Source organism: Ambystoma mexicanum, chromosome 7p (assembly GCF_040938575.1).
Source record: "Ambystoma mexicanum isolate Mex_15411 chromosome 7p, UKY_AmexF1_1, whole genome shotgun sequence".
In the NCBI taxonomy this organism is placed as follows: Eukaryota; Metazoa; Chordata; class Amphibia; order Caudata; family Ambystomatidae; genus Ambystoma; species Ambystoma mexicanum.
The window spans coordinates 882,414,513-882,439,198 of NC_090939.1; the positions used below are offsets into that span (position 1 = coordinate 882,414,513).

Consider the following 24,686-nt stretch of genomic DNA (forward strand, 5'->3'; position numbering starts at 1 on the left):
TGTAATACTTGTACTAAACAACCTAAAATAATCCCACATTACTTTACCAAATTATTGATCTGTTTAGCAGATAATAGTGTGCAGGGGACGGGAGTTCCTAAATTACCTTTTAGGAACAACCACATTTTTTTCCTTTGTTACCCAACCTAGATGCCAAGGTTGAGCCTTTCTCCTCCGCACCTCAAAATTCCTTTCAATTATCTTCTACGCGTGTTAGGTGTTACATACACATTAAATCTCAATTTCCATGTGTAATAGGTGTGCCCTCTCTTCTCTTATGGGGGTGTGTAACCAGCAGTGTTTAGTTAGAGTGATGGGGGAGTATGAGGCAGATGTTGGTATGAGAACAGCTATACCGAATGGTGTCGAAGTATCTCTGTGTTCTAGTTGAATGGTGGTGTAAAGAAGAGAGTAAGCGTGGTGATGTTATATGATGAGTTACATGCTCTTTCAAACGTTCCATGTACACTCCAAACTGTTCCATGCAAGTCACGCAATTCTATGCGCTCCAATCCGTTCCATGCATTCCAGTCTGCTTCACGCACACTCCAGTCTGCTTCACGCACGCTCCAGTCTGCTTCACGCACACTCCAGTCTGCTTCATGCACACTCCAGTCTGCTCCACGCACTCGAATCCGCTCCACGCACTCGAATCCGCTCCACGCACTCAAGTCCGCTCCACGGACTCCAATCCGTTCCATGCATTCGAATCTGTTCCATGTACTCTGTTCTGTGTATTCTAGGTTGTTTTATGCACACCATCCACGTACGTCACCTTTTTCATCCACATATGTGACCCTTTCCATCCACATATGTCACCCGTTCCATCCACATATGTCACCCGTTCCATCCATATATGTCACCCGTTCCATCCACATATGTCACCCGTTCCATCCACATATGTCACTCGTTCCATCCACATATGTCACCCGTTCCATCCACATACGTCACCCGTTTTATCCACATACGTCACCCGTTTTATCCACATACGTCACACATTTTATCCACATACGTCACACATTCCATCTACATACTTCACCCGTTTCGTCCGCTCTACGCACTCATTCGCTCTACATGCATTCCGCACTCATCCGCTCTCTGCACTCATCCGCTCTCTGCACTCATCCGCTCTCTGCACTCATCCGCTCTCTGCACTCATCCGCTCTCTGCGTTCGTCCGCTCTACGCGTTCGTCTGCTCTCTGCGTTCGTCCGCCCTAGGCGTTCGTCCGCTCTAGGCACTCACTCGCTCTTACGGACCCCTCCTCTCTTACGGACCCCTCCTCTCTTACGGACCCCTCCTCTTACGGACCCCTCCTCTTACGCATTTGTTCGCTCATACGCTCCATACACTCGTCCGCTCTACCCACTAGTCGGTTCTACGCACTCATCCACTCTACATACTCGTCCGATCTTTGAGGCGTAGAAGTGAGACTTGAAGACAAATGCTATTCCCCCACCTCTAGAGGGACGGTTCAGTGGGATGAGGGAGTAGTCACAGGGGGGGGGATGTCATGGGGGGGTGGGGGTTTTCGGCTTCATAGGCGATCGGGGCAAAGTCGTCAGAGAACCAAGTTTCGGCGATGAAAACCAGGTCTGGTATGTCCGAGGCAAGGAGGTCAAAGATGCTGTTTCTGTCGTTTGCTACGGATCGGGCATTAAATAGGATGCAATTCACTTCGGTAGCTGAGGTTGGTGTCGGAGCTGTAGCGGAAGGGGGTGTGGGGAGAGAGTGGAAACTGGAGAGGGAGAGCGGTGGGATGATAGATGATCGATGGGAAAAGTGGGCGAGCAGAAAAGTTGGCGGGTTTCGAGTGGGAGGGGATGGATGCGTGTGTTAGGGTGATTGGGTTTGGCACGGGGAATTTAAAGGTGGGGTGTGGGCGGTTAGGAGTTTCAGTTGCAGTCGGTGAGAAATCGAGAGAGAGGGGTTTCAGGAAGGGTGAAGCGAGAGGGGGGAAGGTGGTGATTGGGGGAATGAGGTAGTGGGTCGAGACAGGGGAGGCGATGAGTGCTGAGAGATTGAGGGGGACCAGGTACGTTTCCTCTTTAGTGTCTTTGTTGCGATTGGTGTGTGAGAGAGGGTAGGAGGATCAGAGGGGGAGAGGGATGAGGCTTCTGTTCTTGCTAGGGCTAGGCATGCAGTTTTTAGGGAGGGGAATGGGTGCGGTCGGCGGGGGATGATGGTGGGGGTTAGTGGGAAAAGCAGGGGGTGCATGATTGCAGGGCGGGGTGTGCTCGGTATGATAGTGAGGGGAGTGGGCAAGATCAACGTAGGCTGGTCGGGGAGCAGTGGTCTTAGGGGCTCACCACCGTGCCCCTCTGGCTTGGTGTTTGGAAAGGGGAAGGTTAGGGGATGTGAATGAGGGTGGGATGATTTGCGAAGGGGGGGCCGGCTGGCCGGAGAGTGGAGGTGGTCCACGGCGGTCGTTTCCGGCCGACCCTGGTGGATTGGGTGCGCTCATGGTTAGTACGTGCTATATACTTTATTGGACTTTATAAGTTCGGCTATTTTACTGGGTGAGATTAGTTTTGGTTTCAGGGTTCCACTAAGCAGGGTGATATTATTCACTTATTCTAGGTTTTAGTGTACTAATTGTAAGTAGGCTGCAGATATTAGGCCGTTTTGAGGTGTAGCTAGATCTTAGGATATGCTGTTAGGTGGCCTATTTAGTTGCAACTACAGCACAGTTACGCTGTTGGGTAGACTTTCTTCTAGCAGGCTGGAATACAGGTAAGCTATTATGGAGAGATTGAGTGTAGCAACGCCACAGGTATGCTTTTATATGGACTTTTAAGTGCAGTTTAGGAAGACTTTCTAATTGTAGTTCTAAATTCAATCGGGGTAGGCTATTAGGCACACTTCAAGATTCAAGCAAGGGGCGCTAATAGGCCCACTTCTAAATTTGAGTTTTTATACAGATAGGATATTAGGGATGCTTCTATATTCAACTAATAACTCAATGCTAATGGGCACACTTTTGCTCAGAGAGGGATATTATGTACACAAAGAGGATATTAGGCACACTTCCAAGTTCCATTTTCACAGAGAGGGTATTGGGGATACTTCTGAATTCAACTAGGGCATGTTCTTAGGGTGACTTCTAAATTCGGGTAAGGTGCGCTATTACTTCTACTTCTGAATTTGGCTTTGCACAGAGAGGATATTAGGGACACTTCTAAATTCAACTTTGGACAGAGGGGGATATTTTATTCTAAATTCAAGTTTTGCACAGAGGCTTTTTAGGCGCATTTTTAAATTCAACTTTACACAGAGATGATATTAGATTATTAGGCACATCTAAATTCAACAATGCACAGAGGGGATATTAGGCACACTTCTAACTTCACCTTTGCACAGAGAGGGTATTGGGCACAATTATAAATTCACCAGGGCATGCTATTAGGTACACTTCTGAATTGAATTATGCACAAAGAGACTATTAGGGACACTAGTCAGTTCAGCTAGGGCAAGCTATAAGGCACACTTATCAATTCAACTTTACACAGAGAGGCTATTAGTCATGAATCTAAAATCAACTTTGCACAGAGAGGTTATTGGGGACACTGGTCAGTTCAACTAGGCACGCTATTAGGCACAGTTCTAAATGCAACTTTATACGGAGACGCTGTTAGGCACAATCCTAAAGTCAACTTTGCACAGATAGGCTATTAGGCACAATTTTAAAATCAACTTTACTCGGCGAGGATGTTAGGCACACTTCTAAATTGAAGTCTTGAACAGAGAGGGTGTTGGGTACAGTTCTAGATGAAACCAGGGCAGGCAATTAGACACACGTCTGAGTTAAACTTAGCACAGTTCTAAGTTCAGATTTGTACGGGGGGATATTGGGTACACTTTAGGTTCAGGTTTGCACAAGGAGGATATTAGGAACACTTCGAAAATCATATTTGCACAGGGAGGGTATTAGGAAAACCTCTAAATTCACCTTTCAGTGAGAGGCTATTGGGCACACTTCTAAATTCAACTTTCACAGAGAGGCTATTGGGCACACTTCTAGATACACCATGGCACGCTATTAGGCACACTTCTAAAATCAGACAGAGCACTGAGAAGCTATTGGGCACACTTCTAAATTCAGCTTTCACAGAGTAGCAATTGGGCACACTTTCTAAATTCAACTTTCACAGAGAGGCTATTTGGCACACTTTCTAAATTCACCTTTCACAGAGGCAATTGGGCACACTTCTAAATTCAACTTTCACAGAGCGGCTGTTGGGAACACCTCTAAATTGAGTTTTACACAGAGAGGAAATTGGGCACACTTTCTAAATTCAACTTTCACAGAGAGGCAATTGGGCACACTTTCTAAATTCAACTTTCACAGAGGCTATTGGTAACACTTTCTAAATTCAACTTTCACAGAGAGGCTATTGGGCACACCTCTAAATTCAACTTTCACAGAGAGGCTATTGGGCACACTTCTAAGTTCAACCTTGCACAGACTGGATATTATGCACACTTCTAAAGGCAACCAGGGGAAGCTACTAGGTACCTTCTAAATTCAATGGTTAGTTTTACGCTTTATGAATGCAACTATACCACAGACATGTTAGTAAATGTGAACTTCTAAACGTAATGTAAACACAGTATGAAGATTTTACAATGGTTTAGTTTCTAGGGTTGGGTGGTAGGGTAGTATGGCGAGAAGTAATTGCTTCTGTCCCCGCCCTTGCCACACTTACTTATTGCTGGCTTCTTGCTTCAAGAAATGTTTGTGCTTCATTTGGGAAGGCCATCGCCGGACTTGGGTACACAGACATGCATACACTCCCTTTTTCTGGAACTTACCAATGACATTGTGCCATTGGGGACTATCGCTGCTGCGGGTGCGGGTGTCACCAAGGCCCGTGCATAATTACTTAAGCACAGTCACATGGCTGGTACTAGTTGCAGACGCACTGGAGGTGAGCAGATGTGGTGCCCCATTACTTGCAGGGCACACCTATGAGCCACACTCTGCTGCTCAGAAAAGGTGTAAACACATTACACAGCCTTTTGGGTGGGTTGTTGTGGAAAGTAGCCGTATATTGTTCGGAAACATGCATGTGTGTGCAATGGAACATAGCAATGTGTTTGTAAGCCTGCCCTTTCCAATAAATACTGCACACATTGCTCGGACATATGCTTTGCTGCTGTTGGAGAGTCCGGCTCTTGTACCCGAACTGAGTGCGCACGCGCACCGCACCGTCTGTGTGGTCGCCTGGTCAAGTTGGCAATGGTGTCATTACGCAGCTGGAAATGCACTTCAGGCGACTTTGCGGATGGCGGCTATGGAAATGGGACTGTACAGGCACAGGGAATGCAAAACTACGTTTGTCGTTGCGGTGTGTACGCAGAGGGCTGTTGTAATACTGTGACATGGAGAGCTCTTGAATGTTATTCGTGGAAGAGTGTGCAAGATTTACGAGTTTACTTTTTTTTATTACTTTGAAATAAGAACACAATGTACAAGAAATCGGTGAACTGAGAAAAGTACATCAAATTTGCAAAGAACATGTCAAAACAGAGTACAACAGAGTCAATAAGCATTATGTAAATCTAAGTCAATAATCTTATTGGAATTGTGTAAAGGGGAGGCGAATAGAGTACGCAATGTCACTGTGCTGCGAAGAAGTAATGTTTCAGCTTCATTTGGCGAAGGCCGTCGCCATCCATGGGTAAACGCACACACGTACATTCCCTTTTTCTGCAAGCTACCTATGACATTGGGACAATGGGAACTGTTCCTGTTGAGGGTGTGGGTGACAGTAAGGGACTTTCATAATTTTCTCCCCTATTGTGCGTATTCAGCCAGAGTGAAATAGTTGTTGGTAGTTGCAGACGCACTTTAGGACACCACTTTTAGACATTCCACCATTGCGGAAAGTGAAATACACCCAATTTGTTCTAGAAATGGTTTCAAGAGACACTCTTGCAACCCAGGCATGTGACATGCATTTGTGACATACTGCTGAAGAATATTCAGAGGCTCCCTGCGGCGTTTGTGTACTGTGTGAGGTATGACTGAATACATAGACAACTGACTGATATTTTATGACAGTCACTGATGCACTTTGCACAGACCCCCACCAGTGTACGTGTACCTTGTGAGGTCTGAGTGACTGTGTATGAAAGTCAGTGATGTGTTCTTTGAGCCTTTATGCACCTTGCACAAATCCCCACTACTGTCGCTGTTCGTTGTGAGGTCACATTGCATGTGTAGGAAACTGAGTGATATGTCTTCTTTATTTTTTATGTCATCATTAGGATTTCCAACGCGCACTACCAGCCCAGGTGTTGTTCCATGATATTGTCTTAGTTACATGGATTTGTGTTAATTACATAGGGATACTTGGCTCTTGGTTACAGTGATGTAATTTTACAAAGACCTTACACACAAAGCAATCCTTTGGCCAATCCGAACACACAAGATTACAATAAATGTGCAACAGAAAAGCCACTTTACAGTACAAACTGTCCTAGCAAAGACACCCCTTCTTACGGCCACCAAGGAAAGAAGTCGCTCCTTCCTCTCCATGAAAGAAACATTGCATTATGAAACCTATTCCATTCAACTAGTACAACAAGCATTGATAACTTGTCTGGTGGAATTATAAAAGGAGCTGGCAAATCATACGTACGATAAATCAACCTAAGAGTACTTTGCACCTCCTGAAGATTCACACTTTGTGGTGAAACACGTGTACAGGACTTATTCGTGAATAACTAAGGACTGTTTTCTGGAATGATTTTGATGTTGATGTGTCATACTGTTTAATTACAGATGGTCCCATATTGACATACTTGTGTTTGTTTGGCAGTAGTTGCTGTGGGCGTGAAATGCAAGGCATAAATTAGTTTTCAGAAATTGATTAGCAGAGTTTGCTAATTAAAATATTCTTGATTAGCAAAAAAAACAACTTGATTAGCAATGTTGTGCTAATATTTTGAATGTCATCAGAAGTTATTTGTACCCATGTGTGAGGTGGAAGCAGTGGCAGCCACCCTGGATACTGGGAGAACGGAGGGGGTTGCGGAAGGGGCCCGTCAAGTGCTGGCCATCAATGAAAAGAGACAGACTACAGATCCCAGAATGCCCAACGAAATACTGCATCAGGGGGGAGGCACACCGATGGGTAAAGAAAGGAAAAAGAGGAAAGGGAGAACCGGGTTTCCTTATGTTAAAACCGCCCGAACACAAACAAAGTACAGGGTTAATCCACAGTGGACGGAGCAGGGAGGAGGTGGGGAATCTGAATCGGGTGTGTTAAAACTGTTGCTGAGAACACATGGGGCTGATTACGGGGGAGGGGCCGGACAAGGGTTAAATGCAACTCCAAGAGACTCGGGAGGCGTTTTATTTTGCAGGAGCAGCGCGTGGCGAGAGACGCCGCACCCGAGTGGAGTGAGACCAGCCAAGAATACGAGTGGGCTTACTAGTAGTAAGCGGAAAGCCCACAGATTGACGCCGTACCTGGTCCAAGGCTCAAGACATGCCAGTGGAGAGAAACGGCCGCCGAAGAAGAAGGATTCGGAGGGGTGAAGTGTGCACTATTGCCATTTGTTATTTTCGTTTTCATGGCCGGCGGACAGGTTTGAAGGGTGAAAGCCTGCAATCGCCTGGCTGTTATCTTGGAACTAATTAAGCCGAGGAGCGGAAGTTGCAAGTAAAGCAAGGCACAACGCCTGTGCCTATGAGGTGAAAGGAACCGTCTTCAGTTGGCTGAAATTATTGATATGTGACCAGTATTTGTTGTGCAATAAACCACTGTGAAAGAAAAACCTTGTTTGTCTCCAGCTGACTACTTAACACCACGACATAAAATGGGCAATACATAATTTTTGCACACCCCTGAACTAAGACATTGGTGAGATGAGTCAGGCTTTACAGATTCTTTAAAGTTCTGCTAGACGTGCAGGTTGAGAAAAGAAATGCAATTGACCCATGGCAACAGATTAAAAAAAAGGCACTTTCTGTAAAATGGTGCATGTCGCCACAAACCCACTTTGTTTGGCACACTCCTGCTACCAAAAGAACAACCATGCACAGTGAAACTTTTATCTGACATTTACTGAAAACCAAGTAAATGTTAAAAGTTCAAACATCCCCTGCAAATGGTACTCACTCTACATATAATCTGTTCGACTGTGAAAGTGGGTGAGTGAACTTTGCGAGCCCAGGATGAATGTCTGCAAAACGTAAAAGGTTAGCTGCATGATTGGGGACACAAATAGATATAACAAAAAGGCTCTGAAAACAGTTTAACCAGCTCTCTCCTGCCGGTGCAAATATATAATGCAGTCTTAATCATGTAGCAAAGTGAGCTCTGGAGGCTAACTACAGTAAGAGACTAAGCAAAGTGGATGGCGTAGCAGGCAGTGAACTGGGCAATGTAGGTGGAATAGTGTAGTGTTTGTCCATCAGGGTAACGGATATAAAGCAACAGGGTGAGGAGATAGAATGGGTTGATCACCAGTTTCACAGATGTATGAACCAGCAGGCCACAGAACTAGTTTTGCCATGAAAATCATTTGGCAGTGTGTTCATGGACATTTTAAAAGGGTTCCCTAGTCAATAGGATGCATCTTCCCCAGCAAAATGAAATATAGTTGACACTATTAGATACACCAAACTAAATTGTAATGTAAAACCTGGAGACAATTTAGTGTTTTACAGTAGCAATACTGTAATTATGCATTATGTAAGAACTTACATTTATAGGAATTAAATTGCATGTCAGTCTTAAAAAAATAGATAAAATTAACACAGTGGTCAGACAGGATACAGTTAACTGAATAAAAGTATTCTCAATTTTCTTCTGGTTTGCAATTATTCAAAAAAAAGGAAAAAAAAGGTATTGCTAGCACTCCTGCACATGTGTTTGAAACTTAAGAGTGGAGGAGATGATTACTGCTGCACTCTCTATCCATGAGTCCCTTTGAACTTGCAGTGAACAGAGCAAAGATAGGGGGGAGAGCTCTGCGGGTAAGAGGAATGCAGGGTGAGCTGTGCTTTCATTTAACAGAGTAAATTAAATAGCTAGGTTTGCTACACAAGTTTCAATTTGATTAGCAAACCTAGAGAATTACATAGCAAATTGCTATGCGACACTGCTTATTTTATGCCTTGGAAATTAAGCTTCTTTTGACTGTTAAGCTGGGCAGGCCCTTCTCTGCTACAAGTATCATGTACATTGCTCCCAGCTCCCCTGATTTTGGAACCCTGTATTGTATGTTTGCTCACATTTTGGCTCAATTTCTGTGATGCTTACTTATTTCAATGTAACATTACAGTTTGTAACACCAAGTACACTTGTTTTTTGTTAAAAACGGTAGCCTTTGTTAGGCCTCTACAAAACAAAATCTGTTTGTCAAGGTACTCTTTGGTATTTAAAAAGTTACTGCATTTACCTGCTGAGTACACTATTATCACTTTCTTTACTTGCTCGTGTTTACTTACTGACATGTTTGTTTTACCAAGATCTATTCAAATGATTTATTTGTATGGATCTAGTACATGTGTATTCATCTTCTACATTGTTCACTAGGTTTGATCGAGTTTTAAAAATCCAAAGTGAATGCTGAAATACATTGCTGTTATTGATATGTTTCAAGAGGAAAATGTGTTGTGCTAATGAAGAAACTGGTGACACTATGTACAAGTCACTCTTTTGGTACTTATGGGTCAGAGGAGCTCACCAAGCACTATGCTCGTGTGATCCCTTGAAGGCCATATGCCAACTGAGGTAATTTCCTGTGATGTCATAAGGTGCCAGTTAATGTGAAATAATTTCCTATGATGATATGTACTGTCATTTCGTTGCGTGAAGTTGATGTGGCATCAATTCCCGTTATGTCATCAAAATGGTAGGTATGATTGTTGAAACATTCACATCCCTACACATTGTTGGCATGTATGATTCTGGACGACTTCCCGCTGCACGCGTTTTGGGTGTAGTGCGTTATGTGCATGTGGCTGGGTGAACTATGCACACTGTTGCCAATTTTCAACACACTAATAGTGCGCAACACGTGCGCGAACCATTTTGGGAAAATGCTGTCTACTTATAGGGTGCACCAGCTCAGATGCTTATATTTGCACACATATCTGTAGGACGTGGGTGCATGCCCCGACCACATTAATGTTTCTTCGCATAGTCTGCAGAGTGCTAATGTTACCAGGACACAGAGGCACATATACACATGCCTGCACTTGCACTATACCCAAACGTCCGTTCCCACACGCATTGCCAGGTGGCGGACAACATGCAGCCATGCAGAGCCTGCTGTTGTCGCACGGATGCGTCAGTTGTGATTGTGGCGATTCCGTAGGACACTTAAGTGAAGCAATCCAAGAAGGACTGTGTGCTACTGAGTCTGAGCGCAATTTCAGGAAAGAAATTATATCACCCAAGCATTTAGCAACACTATCATTAATGTTTACTTTTGCACATTCCTACAACCCATTAGGGAAGGGAAGGGGTAGCAGAATTCTATACTTACTGTGGGGAAATGCAGATTTCCAGAACTTGGTTGTTAGGGAAGGAAGAGATTGCTGTGTCACCCTCACGTCTCCAATGACATGATTTTTAAGGGGATGGCGGTCTGCGACATGGGGAAGGAGTATACGTGTCGGTGTGCAACAGCCATTTAATTTCGTCCAAAACATTTGTTTGAACGCAACTTATCTTAAGGCTTCATATTACAATAAGTTAAATAACCAGCTACTGTATCTATATATGATCAACAGATTTTTCATGTAGTAACCTCACAGATTGCACTAAATGCTTATATGAAATTGAATTACAGTGCTAAACTTATGAAGGCAAACTATTGTTCTTAACTATTTTTGTATTGCTTCATGAATAAAGTATGTGCTATGCAAAACATTGCTGAAGCCATGCTTTCTATTTTGGAAGTGGTTTCAGATAGTCAGCGCCATACCTATTGGCCTTTAATTGCGCAGATTGTGAAAGGGGTAGTTTATTTCACCTGTTCACTTTTTAGTTACACACCTTCTAAGGGGGCGCAATTGTTCCCCATTTATTTCCCCTATGCCTTCCAGCCTCTTTTTTTTGCTATTTGCACAATTTCTTTCCTTTGCTATGCGCAAATGGTGTTGTGCAAGGATTGCAGATTGTACTGCCTTCCTTTGCTATATGTTTTCTTATGAAAAACAGAATACGCTTGCTGTACATGTAGGAATATATAGTACATAATGTACGCATCACACTACAGTGCGTACCAATGGGGTTACTGTACAAAGTCATTCTGTTATGGGAGACATTATTTTCCTGCAACTCGAAGGTCATTGCCATTGCTGCGTTTCCAAAAACACATGTTACACATGTACTATTGCATTCTGCAACACCTGTGCAATTTACAGACTGTTCTGCTTCTTTACAACATTGTACCAACATTTTGCTGTAAGCTCTTGCCAGTTGTTTCTCTGCCCCTTACTTCTTTGTTCCCTTGTACAGTTGCAGTGTGGTACGATTGGTTAAGGAGACGTTAATTCTGTTGTTGATGCATTCCCTTATGGTGCCCTCCCAATGTCTTTCTTATGTTTGCTTTGTACGTATACATTTTCAACACCTACTCCATTTTGTCTTGCCATTTTTTGCCATGCTGCTGTTTTCATTCATTGTTTGCATTTGCTGATTGGCCCCACTATGTAAGAGAGCAGGTGCCTTCCTGAGCCTTCTTGAGCAGGTTGCATGCCACCCAATGCGCGCAACTAGACGCATAGTTTGCGACTGCTGTCTGCGTTGCCATGCTGCCAGCAGTTTCACTATGTTGGAGAATTCTTTTTTACAAACTTATCATACCCTGCTAAGAACCAATTAAATTCACTGTAAAAAAAACATTGTTAAAGGAGCGTTTTGGTTGAGTTGCACTAGCAAAAACCTATGGTATCTTTGAGGTCATGGGTGTTAGTCCTTGCAGTGCACAGTGGTAGCGCGAGTTATGGTTGCGTACCTTACCATAACTGGCAAATTTCTGGGGTTTTGCGGTTATATATATTTATACTCAAAATGTTATTCTAGTTGGCCTTGCACATGCAAGCTGAATTTGCAATTCTCCCTGTATTAGCAGCTCCATACCCAGAGATAGTGGCTCTTTTCATGTGGGCCTCATGTTAGCTTGCCCTTTAGAGTGGAATGCTTTTTCTGCTTCCCAGTCCCTCACCAAGTGCCCCTCCCATCTGTACTAGCTCCCCCCACTTCCTAGATGGCCTCCTCACCTCCCCTTTCCCATTCCCCCCACAACACACGTTGTTTCGGTGACGCAGTTTGCTTTGAGATTTCCGCTATTCTATCTGTTAGTCGAGGATACAGAAAAGCTTAATTTTGCAAACTCAGTCCCTAGACGCCCTTCAACTCCCAAATTTCACTTGGTGTCCTCTTGCCTTCCCCCACCTCTATGTAGCCTGATGGCATTGGCATGTTTTTTGACCTGCAAAAACCTTTTTTCTGTGTTTCATTTTCCGATACCCTCTGCTATAGCCGCAGCTATCTCTCGCATTGAGAAAAGAAAAAAATGGTGGCTGTTTCATTTATAAAAACACATTTCTTGCCAATTTAGCCAAGATATAGCTATTTTGGAGAAGCCCCCCCCCTTTTCCATCAGATATAAACAAAACTATTGGACGGAATAACCCCAGACCAGAAAAGGGCCACAAATCACTGATTTGTGCCCAAGTTGTTTCACTCCTAGTCCAAATCGGTTTGGGCTGTGCAGACCAGCAATAATTGACCTTTTTTGTCTATGAGAAAATGAATGGGGAGTAGGTCGAAACTGCGTTTTTTTGTTTTAATACCTTTTACATTTTTGTATGCATCTTTCCCGAAATGTGCAACAGGGGGATGGGGGAATAGAGGTGGGAGGGCACATGCTTACCTATTTAGCTTCAGAATTTCGAACAAATTCAATGCACAAGTTATTAGCAATTCATTTATTCACTGGAAATTTCTTCAGACCGATTCAGGAGCCCTCCAAGAAAACAAGTGAGCAACTAGATCCCATAGAAGCCATTTGAAAATCTTTTGCAGTGCTCAATTGAAAAGCAGGCCACTTATAGGAGTACCACAAAAGAATAGGTACTCTTTATATGCACCTTCACAAATTAACTTATTTTTTTGTTTTCCGCACTGGTCTAGTATAGGCTGCCGCAGTGCCATATTTAAAGCCACACAAGTAGTCTTTGACCAGAGTGGCCTTGGTTTCCTAAAACTAACATAAATAAGTGCCTGCTACATGCATACTCCCATCAAAAGGTTATGTGGGATGTGTATACAGCAGTGCTGCTATTTAGACCACATTGTGGTGCTGATCGCATTGTTTGAATGACATGATTTTACCTACCAGGACTTGTTTTTTTTTATTTAACCTAAACAAAAAAATAAGAAAAATAAGTGGTCCAGCTCGTCACATCCCTTTAATTTAAAAAGGTTTTGATGTTAAGTTAGGCCACATATTATTCCAAGTAAGCTTTGTTAATAAGCCCAAAGCAAACCTATAATAAACAAAGTAATGTTTTAAAGCATTTTCCAAGCAGCATCACAAATTAGAATTTCCATAAGTGTTCAAAACAACTGTTTGCTAAACCAAAACTGAATAGGCCCTATTCACTATTATTAGTGCATTATCCAAAGAGATCCAAAGACAGAAAAACAGAAAGCAAGGGTTGAAATTACTTGGCGCTATTTACCTCCTGCTTGTCACCTAGGAGAGCCTGGTTAGCTTGACACCAACACATACCAGGAGTTATGACTCCTCAGGGCAACTGGCAACATATAACCTTACTCAGAGGACACAAATTCAAGGTGCAAACTACTAGCCAACCATAATAAAAGGCCACTCACCACCTGAATTCTATACATACCTACAGCACACCATTTCTTACTTGCCAAGAGTCAAATATCACTAGCAGACCCGCTCCTTATGCAGGAGATCTCAGACCTGCTAGAAAGGTGCCATAGAACCAGTACCTGTAGCAGAGAGGAACAAGGGTTGGTGGTACTCCCCCCCCCCCCCCCCTACTTCCTAATACCAAAGAAGGACGGAGGATTGAGACCCATCTTGGACTTGGAAGAATTGAACAAATTCCTCCGGAAGGACAAGTTCAAGATGGTAACCTTTCTTAAATCCTTCAGGCCCTCCAGTTTCAGGATTGGTTGGTATCTCTGGACCTTCAGGATGCTTACTTTTATGTGCCATGAGGAGCTTGCTGGCCTCGGAATTTTTTTCACAGTAGAGGGCGCTCCAAGTCGGCGTCCCTCGAAGGCCTCTGTATCGGCACCAACGTCACCATAGGTATAAATAGTCTCATGCAGCGTCGTTGCTCCCTTCTGTTTTGAGGTGCTGTGTTTGTCTAGTATGAGATGGTTAGTACCCTTGAAGAGCATAGGCTGCAACTACAAGGGAAGTTTTACTGCGGGGAAGGATGCGAGGGGCGATGAGGAATACATGGGAGGAAGATCCAGTCGAAGGAACGTTACAGTTGGTAAGTAACTTGTTCTTTGAATGGATTGTGTCCCCCCACGTATTCCTTATCTTTGATAGACTCCCAAAGCAGTAATGTGTATAGGAGGCGGGAGTTAAATGTAATGATTTCTTTAAAGATGCACCGAGTGCAACACAGCTTTCCCAAATTTAGTCCCCTGGCTAGTGGAGTAATCTAGACTGTAGAATTTGGTGAAAGTATGTGCGGACGACCAATTGGCAGCCACACATGTCTTTAATTGGAACTCCTCTTTGGAGAGCTGACAAGGCTGCAATACCCCTGGTTGAATGAGCCCTGAGGTGTTGAAGAGGTTCTTTTCCTGCCAATGTATAGCACTCTATGATAGTCCGTATTATCTATTTTGAGATCGTCTGTTTAGTGATGGCTAAACCTAGTTTATGTCCTGCATATCCCACAAACAACTGATCGGTTTGTCTAATCCTTGCAAGTCTGTTAATGTAAAAACCAAGGCAGGTCTTGGATCCAGCCTGTGCAATCTCTCTTCCTCTTTCCCTGGGTGAGGAGGAGGGTAAAATGAAGGCAAGGTTATTTTTTGTGCGATATGGAATTCTGAGACAAACTTTGGGAGGAAATTTGGCTTCACTTTAAGAACTACCTTATCTTTGTGAAAGATTGTATGTGGAGGTTTGCAAGAAAAAGCTTGTAGTTCGCTCACTCTTCTGGCAGAAATGAAAGCCACTAGGAAGACTATTTTAAGAGTGAGAAACCTTAATGGACAGGAATGAAGAGGCTCGAATGGAGTACCCATTAGAAAAGTTAAGACTAGATTTAAATCCCACATGGGAACTTGCAAAGGAGCTGGGGGGGAATGAAATTAGTCAACCCTTTCAGAAACTGAATGACTAGGTGCAACTTGAAATATGAAGGTTCCTCAGCCGTGCGTTTGAAGATTGATAGCGCGGTGAGGTAACCCTTGATGATTGTGCCAACTTGAAGACCTGAATTTGCCAAATATAGTAGGAAAGATAACACCATTGGTGTACTACATGAAAAAGGGTCAATATTCTTATCTCTACATCAGCTGCAGAATTTGTTCCAACTGCAGCGATATAAAGATTTAGATGCTGGCCTTCTGGCTGAAAGCAACACCTCCATTATGTTATCCGGGAGGTCCCAATCTTTGTATCTCAAGATTTCAGAAACCAAGCGTGAAGGTTGAGAGTCCTGATATCCGGATGGAGAACCTGACCTTCCTCTTCCGAGAGAAGATCATCTCTTTGTGGAAGACGAATCGGAGGACAGATGGACATGTCTAGAAGATCCGGGTACCACGTTCTCCTGGCCCAATCCGGAGCAATTAGAATTATAGGTTTCCGGAATCTCCTCACCCTCCTGATCATTTGAGGAAGGACGGGGACTGGAGTAAACGTGTACAGAAGTGGAAACTCCCAGTCCACCACGTACGCGTCCCCTAGAGCTCCTCTCAGGGGAAATTCCCTTGAGCAATAGTGATCACACTACTGGTTGCAAACAGATACACCTGAGGGGTTCCCAAAAGGGTGAATCCTGAAGGACTTACTGAGCTAGTTACCACTCGTGGGAGACTGTGGTCTGCTTGTTCAGAGCGTCCACCGCCGTGTTCTTCTCTCTGGCTAGGTGAACTGCTGATAGAGAGATTCCTTCTTGAATTGCCCAGAACCAGAGCTGCATTGACTCTCTGCACAGTGACAGTGACCCTACGGCTCCTCTTTTGTTGCGGTAGCGCATGGCCACTGTGTTGTCCGTCATTATCAGAATTTTTTTTCCCTGCACTGATGGCAGGAAAGCTTCTTCCTGACTGATCTATGTAATATTAACTCTCTGCATTTTTGCAGTTCTGAAATCTCAAAGCATGATAGAGGCAAGCTCTCTGCCAGAAAGAATGCAGCCTGTGCTAAAAATAGACTGCAGACTTCCACACAGTGTTTGTGCGAGCACTGCCAGCAAGAAAGGAACCACCAGCTGTTTGCTGTCTGTTAATAGCCCATGCAGGCTAAGGCTCGATGCGCACAATGCAGAATTATGAAAACAAGGTTTAAAAGAAATTACAGGACCAGAGAAAAACATGAGTAGAATTAATGAAATATGGAGTGAATGACGGGAAAATGTGTATATATATATATATAAATGTTCATAGGTTACAAAAATTAAGGAAAGCATGAGCTACAGTGTATTTTTGCATAGGCTAGCAAATGTAAAGTAGCATGTCCTGACAGAAATCGCTGACAATGAAGAAAGGAAGACTGGAGCATCCCTTGTATGGAAGCAGGACAGTTTGGGTTGGAGCCATGCCCGTATCCAGTGACTAAGCCAAGAGTATATAAGCCCCTGCCTGGCATCATTTTGGCAGGAGAAATGAACGGAAGAGGGACAGAAGACCGTTCAGGCAGCAGAGTTCTTTGCTCCCATCCTCATTTCTGTAAAGAATAAACTTGTTATCCTTGCAAGATAGACTGTTGGCCTTACTTCTCTAGAGGGGTGTGATTTTCTCTGGTGTGAGCGTAATTAAGGGACACCCTTCTACTTAGGCATACCCTTATAATAAGGGCCACCCTTACACCTGCCACCATGGAGCGAGTGCATTTTTCCTCGGTAGAGTGTGTAAAGTAAGGAACTTGTACTGCAGGTCTAGTGTGATTAAAGAATTCAGGAGGCCTTTCTGTAGTACGTCAGCTCTGCCAAATGTTCCCATTTTCATGCAGTTGTAAAGGTACAATATCATGTAATGTCCTTCTCTTACAAAGCAATGTACTGTTTATCATGTAGGTTTGGAACAGAGTCTGCTATACACCAGACAGGCTAAAGCACTATGAGACCATGAAAATGGTGTTGTGTGCTAGGCATACATCACATAACAAATCAGTGTTCTTCTGACATGGCGTGGAGAGAAGAGGCTGCATGTTATGTGCCCAATTATACTAAACGTCATTATACTGTGATAAGGGTTTGAGCAAACCGAGCCTGCTGAAACCTTACAAATGACTGTCTGCACAACTGCAAATCAGAAATTGAAACTTTTTTAAGTGTCTATGGTCTCATACGTTTCATTTTGGCGACACTTTTATGAGCCATAATACAAATAATGAAACCAATTTTTATTATAAACCAAGAAAGTGAGAGCCCCTCTTTCGAGAATTCAAAGATTAGAAAGCCTGTTCTATGGGAAGGTGCCCAATCAGGAGGGTTTAGAATCATGTGGTAGCCCACATTACCTTACCAGAGGAGAAAATTAATTTGAATATCAGCCTGGTATCGTGCGTAAGGACAGTTGAACACAAAAATATGAGGCTAGGGGATTTGCAACCTATGGATCCCCAGATATTTTTTTATGCTGAATCTCCCATGACCCATCACCATAGACTATGCGGGCTGATGCTGAAGGGAAGTTCGTCCAAAACACCCAAAAGAGCCAATGACTGCAGACCCATGTGCAAGGTCCTCCTCCTTTGAGTACCACCAGACACATGTTTCTGACTTCTTTGGTGTCACCAGCGAGGTGAAGCTGTGCCTCTCTAAGCACAGAGCAAGGGGCCCATGTCTGGATTACCCTTAATAACAGTGGGTGAAAACACAAGTCTCTTTCATAGTTTGATAGGAGGATTTAACCTTTTTAAGTGTTCCCATATGTGGCAGCTTATATTAGGCATGAAGCACAGAAAGATAAAGGGTTTTCTACGAATGAGACGGAGGTTAAGTAGGAAAACCATGACTGGCTGCAGGGTGCAGATGCCTGGGATACAAAAGTCTGGACACAAGCCGTCTCCCTCATTGGAGGACATGGAATGCAAGGGGTCAGGGTTCCTCTCCAAGCAAATGGTTCTGTTTTCAGTGTGTTGGAAAGAAAATAGCATATGAGAGCTCATATAATCGGCGAAAGCAGTTTTGATTTCAAATTTAACTGAAAAACGACTTTTTCTCCCCAGTGTTTTAGAATGCCAAGGCCTGCCAATAGTCAACGGTCAATGCGATCCATATGCCACAGTTACCTTGCTAGGACCATCTCGGTAAGTACTAACAAAACATGACTGCCAATGTTTGCAGAGATGTATGTTTATGCAACTGTTAAGTTTTAAAATAACACCTCGTTTTCCATTTCTCAATGTATACGTTAAATGCAAGCCTGTAACTGGTATGTCTGTCATTGTGCGGCTGTTGGTCAATATCCATTTTTAATGTGAAATCAGGGAATAAGAACCTAAAAAAAGAAAATTGGGGGATTTCTACGATGAAATACTAAGTGACATTACAGGAAGTAAACGGATGTTGAAGAGAAATATGCAAATGTCATTCAATTGGTATTTACTAATCAAAGAGATTGCACAGGACAAACACGCATTTGCCTTTCAGAAGTCTAATAATTATCGCGGGTAATAAAAAAACAAAAAAGCGATTGAGAAGCGTTTCCTAATGTTGGTAGAAAAGTATACAAATGGTGCGCCTTTTAGACCTAAACGCTGTAGTCAAATATTCCCTGTGCAGGAAAAACCGAATAAAATATTTCGAAAGTAATGCAAGAAGATCTTGATGGTTCTATGTGATAACGTCGCCTGGGAAGAAGTCGTCAGGCGAATTTTTTTTCTTTTATTTTTTCCCTGCACCCCTAAACGAGTTCCCTCACATATTCTAGGACGGGTATTATTTATGATTAATTTATTTATGATTTAATTTATGATTTAATTTTTTTTATTTATTTCTCCAGCCCTAGAATATTTGGGGAAAGTGCTTGATTTTCTTGGCAGTGCACATTTGGGAAATATCGCTCCCTGGTGACCTTTTCTAGGTGACTTTATTACTGATACCATCTTGAAGTGTTATTGTTGGTAAGTGTCTTGCCTCTAATTTAAGCTATCTTGGTTCAAATCCCCCTTCGCCACTTGATAACAGGCCAACCCTAATTTACAAAATGAAGGGAGCAAGTTTTTGTTTTTAAAAATTCATCAAACACAGGGGGGCGCTGTTGCGCACGTAGAAAATGGCTGCCTAAACCCGTGGCTCCCGCGCTGCCACTACATCCTGAGCCTATAAATCCGCATTCCGGCTGACTGATTTGCTGTAACTTGGTTGATCTCCTTCTGCCGGGGTCCTGCAAGGTCTGTGGAAGTTTGAGCCGGGAAAAGTACTTCATCTCCGAGATTTGCCCCCGCGAAGTTACTCCGACACGAGCGGCGCTCCCTGGCCGGCTCCCGGCTCCAGAGGAATCTACCCGAGTGCCGCGGCGGCTGGTTGGTGTGGCCTGATCTGGGCGGGGCTTCCCCTCCTTCGCGCCTAATCCTGGCATAGGTGCCGCTGGCGCCGCTCCCTCTTGAGACCTGGTCCCGCTAACGGACGTGCGGCCCCCCCTTGCTTTTTCCGCCTGCTCCCCGCTTGGCCCCCGGCCGGGTTGAGCGCGGAGCCCACACTCCCGCTTCTGAAGGCGACGTTCCTCGGGACCGGCTGAGCTGCTGAACGCTGAGGCCCCTGCGTGCGGTCACTTCCAGCCGGGCTGGATGCCGGAGACATCTGGAATATCCTGCTAGGTGAGGGGGCTTCCGACCCGGGGGAGATCGGGGGTTTATCTCCAGAACTCCTGATTCTGAGCGACGGGCCTCCCGCTTTTACTAGCCTCTCTAGACCCTCTGTTTATCTGTCTATCGGGCCGCAATCCACCCTACGCTCTCCTGTGACCGATCCCTGCTCGTTGTGACTAATACCAGTACTTCGCTGCACTAGATACGCAGCCGATCTGCTGCCTTCTGGTGTCTACCTCTGGAGGCCGGTATACTGGATATCCTGCGGGTGTGCTTGACATCATTGGCACGAGAAGTGGTGGTTTCTTCCCTGCAGATAACCGGTTCCAGACACAATATATAAATAGAGTTACTGAGATCATGGGGGAACCCGGCAGATCCAACAGGGCCCCTAAGACCCCTAGGAAGAAGGGCCCTATGGACACATTCACCACTGCGGTCAGTCAATCTGAGCCAACTGACACCCAGCAGAGCGAGGACGAGCAGGGCGGACATGTGACGCTGGACAGAGAGGATAAATTGGCCATGCTAGTTCAAAACGGATTTCTGGCTGTAAATACCAAACTGGATGAGATAGTTGCTACCATAGGTTCCTTGAAGGCCAGAATCGATAAGGAAAGTGCGCGTGTCACTGAGGCTGAGGGCAGGATAGGTGCCACCGAGGATACTGTTGGTCAACACAGTCGTGATATAGCTCATATCCAAGACACTATGTACAAGCTCCAGAGTAAGTGCGAGGATCTTGAATCTAGATCCAGAAGGAACAATGTCCGAGTGGTGGGTGTGGCCGAATCCTTCGGCAAGGGCCAAATGGAGAAGCAATTGGAAGAACTTTTTAAATCCTTATTTGGGCCCGACACATTGTCTGAACACTTCCTTGTTGAGAGAGCACACCGCACCTTAGCGCCGGTTCCCAAACCTGGGGCGCCACCACGAACTATAATCGCTCGTCTACTAAATTATAGAGACAGAGACACAATCCTCCGTTTGGCCAGAGAGATGGGCACGCTGCACTACGAGGGCAATCGCATACACATCTATCCTGATTTCTCCGCCTCTGTCCAGGCTAGCAGACGCTCGTATGAGCAGGTCAAGAAGCTCCTCAGAGAACGACAGATCAAATATGCCTTAATGTTCCCGGCCAAAATGAGAATCCAACACGCAGGGAGGTCGCACTTCTTTGAAAACCCATCCGAGGCCCTTTCATATATTGAATCTTCTATACCCCTCCCTCCAAGGGGAGAGCGACCGGCTCCGAGCAATAGACCTCGACCAGCAGACTAGGAAGTACATGCTTTCATATTCGACATTAAGAGTTTTTAGGCCCCATGCCACAGGCCCTTTTGTTCTGTGATTACAGTCAGCCATCTTCTGTGAGCGGCGGCGTTGGAGGCCTGGGATGGCGGTCATGTGAGGCAACATGGCTACCCCGGGAGTATTCCACAAGTTTGGGGTCGCACACTGTCGAGTTGGGGGAGACGGTGCGGGTGGCGGGTGGGTTGGAGGGGGGGAAGGCTGGGAATGTTTGTTTCGAGTCCCATGCTGCAAAATGAGTATGCTCCCCCTCTACACGGGTCTCTGCCCTGAGAAGGTTCTTTGGGGAAGTTCTAGTTGGTTACTGTTTGTACTTGTGGTCTTGAGTGCACTTACACGGTCTGAAAGACATGATATTTTCTCTGGGAATCGTCCGTTACTACCCATACAATCCTTTTGTAAGGCCCTCTTCGCATTCTGGTTATTACCCGTATACTATATTTCAGGTAAAGCTCTGCTCATGCTCTGAGGGTTAAACTTATCTCATGGAATGTGAGAGGGCTGAACAATCGCTCGAAAGCCAAAAAAGTGGGTAATTACATTGTCAGACATGGTGCCCAAATCGTTATGCTACAGGAAACCCATACTATGGGAAATGATAATGAGGTCATCATGTCCGGCTGGGGCAAGTCCAGGTTCTACACCAACTATTCATCCCAATCCAGGGGGGTTGCCATTCTTATACACCCGAACCTCGGGCTCCGGCTCGATGGCCATAAACTGGACCCTCTGGGCAGATACGCACTTGTCTGGGGCTCGATATTGGGACAGCAGATACTGTTGGTCAACACATATGGGCCTAATATTGATGACCCCACTTTCTATGCTGATGTATATCAATTGATCGCTACTGTCAACATCCACACCATAATTTGGGGAGGAGATTTCAATATTGTTATGGACCCGGTGTTTGACAGATCCAGCATAACTGTAAGAGCACCTAGTAGGGCCTCTCTTGCTATGCAAAATGTACTGTCTCAGCTTGTCCTCGAGGATGCCTGGCGAGCTCTCCACCCAACTACGAGGAGTTACACCTACTACTCTTCGGTACATGATTCCGAGTCCAGGATCGACTATTGGTTTGTCTCCCCCTCTTTAATTGCTGGTGTAGAGACATGTGAAATACTAGCCCGCACTTTATCTGATCATTCCCCAATAACACTTCAAGTCACTTTTCACAATTGCCCTAGACCCCCTAGAAGATGGAGGATGCCTGGGGGGTTGCTCCGGGACCCCGGGACGGTGGAGGGGCTCCACACTGAGATTGCTGAGTTCCTTGAAATCAACATAGACTCAGTCGATAAATACTCCACGGTATGGGAATCCTTTAAGGTCTGGGTCAGGGGTGCGCTACTGTCTAAATCTGTTGGTCTTCTTAAGGGAGTCAGGGCGGAACTGTCCCTGACTGAAGGCAAGCTGAAATTACTGGAGGACACTTATTCTCGCACCCATGACAGGAACATATTGGCGGACATACAGTCACATCTTCAGGAATTCAGCAAACTGGCCTCTAGAGAGGTGCAGTACATGGCATCCCCGATCCGTGCACGCAGATATGGCGAGGGCAATAAAGCGAGCAGGTCCCTTGCCAACTTGCTCAAACAGGACAGACACCCAAATCGTATTACCAGCATACAGACACCTGGGGGTACGGTTATAGTGAATGAGGACGAAATAAATTCGGAGTTTGCGGGGTTCTATGAACGATTGTATAGTAATAGAGACACTAAATCTCCCACCGAGATAGGGACATACCTTTCGGCACTGAAAATGCCAAAAATCCACGATGAGACCCGCCTCGCACTGGACCAGCCTCTTACTACAGATGAGATTGCTGCGGCGATTAAAGATTTAACGTCCAGTAAAGCTCCAGGATTAGATGGCCTTGGTGCTGAATTCTACAAAGAATTTAGTTCGGAGCTTGTTCCATTGTTGTTGCGGGTCTGGGAGGAATCCCTTCAGTGTAACATACTACCCCCTTCCATGAGAGAGGCGTTAATAACTGTTCTCCCTAAACCACGCCGCCCTCCCCAGGATATGTCGTCCTACAGGCCACTGTCTCTTATTAATACAGATGCTAAAATATTCGCCAAAGTACTGGCCAACAGGCTATTGCCGGCGGTCCCAACACTGGTCCACCCTGACCAGAATGGGTTTGTCCCTGCTAGATCCACGGCACTTAACCTATGCAGGCTCTTTGGAATACTGGCCCAGGTTGACCCTGTCAGGAACGCTGTGGCCGTATCATTAGATGCCGAGAAGGCCTTCGACTCTGTCTCTTGGGCCTACTTGCTGGCAGTGTTGGAGTCATTTGGGATTGGCCCGAACTTTATCAGGTATGTGCAATTGCTTTACGCGAAACCTGGAGCCCGGGTGCTAACAAATCAAACAATCTCGGATATGTTTCTGTTGGGACGAGGCACTAGGCAGGGCTGCCCATTTTCGCCTATACTATTCGCCCTGACAATAGAACCAATGGCAATTGCGATAAGACTTCGACACTTCAATAGGGGCATCAACTTGAGGGGAGCCACACAACTAATATCCCTATACGCGGATGATACACTCTTGTATATTCGTGAACCGGAGGATAACCTACCCCCCATAATGGCAGAGATTCAAGAATTCACTGCATACTCTGGGTACACCATAAACAAGAATAAGTCAGAGATTTTTCCACTTACACCGGCAACAGACTGCCCCGTTTCTCTGGGCGGGATGAGATGGTCCAGCGAGTCCATCAGATATTTGGGTATACTCGTCTCACGTGGGAAAAATAGATTATACGCTGACAATCACGATGCCACATTACAGGCCTTGAAGACCAAACTGTTATTGTGGGACCGCCTTCCGTTGTCACTGCATGGCAGAGTAGCAGTCCTTAAAATGGTAGTCCTTCCCAAGCTACTTTACCTATTTGTAAACATTCCAATTTGGCCGGGAAGGCTCTTTTTCACTAAACTTGGGTCCATGGCCACGGCCTTCCTTTGGCACGGACAGACTCCAAGAATAAGCTGGGAAGGGATAACTAAACCATACTCTTCGGGTGGGCTGGCGGCCCCTGATTTTGAACTTTATTATCATGTATCCCAGGCCCAGTTCTCTAAATATTGGTATTCCAGGGATGGAGCCCCCCCACATGTTGATGTAGAAGAACTTACCACTACACCCACGAACATACAGTCTGTCATTTTTGATGACCACTACAGAGACACATGTGATTTCAACCCTGTCAGTAGAGCGGTCGCTGCCTGGCGGGCAATATTCAAGAAGCTGAGGCTTTCGTGCTTGTATAATCCGGAGGTCTCCCTCTGGAGATACCCTGGTATCCCCCCGACACATGATGCCTGCTTGCGA

General features: G+C 45.0%; 1 protein-coding gene across 2 annotated transcripts in view; it reads left to right on the forward strand.

Annotated features, from left to right (window-relative positions):
• Nucleotides 1–24,686, forward strand: part of RASA3 (RAS p21 protein activator 3) — a 1,503,746-nt gene that overhangs the window by 1,022,428 nt on the left and 456,632 nt on the right. For both annotated transcript variants that reach the window (XM_069637121.1, XM_069637122.1), the window contains exon 6: nucleotides 18,432–18,512. In XM_069637121.1, the coding sequence (XP_069493222.1) occupies nucleotides 18,432–18,512 (81 nt within the window). The remainder of the gene's footprint in view (nucleotides 1–18,431; nucleotides 18,513–24,686) is intronic.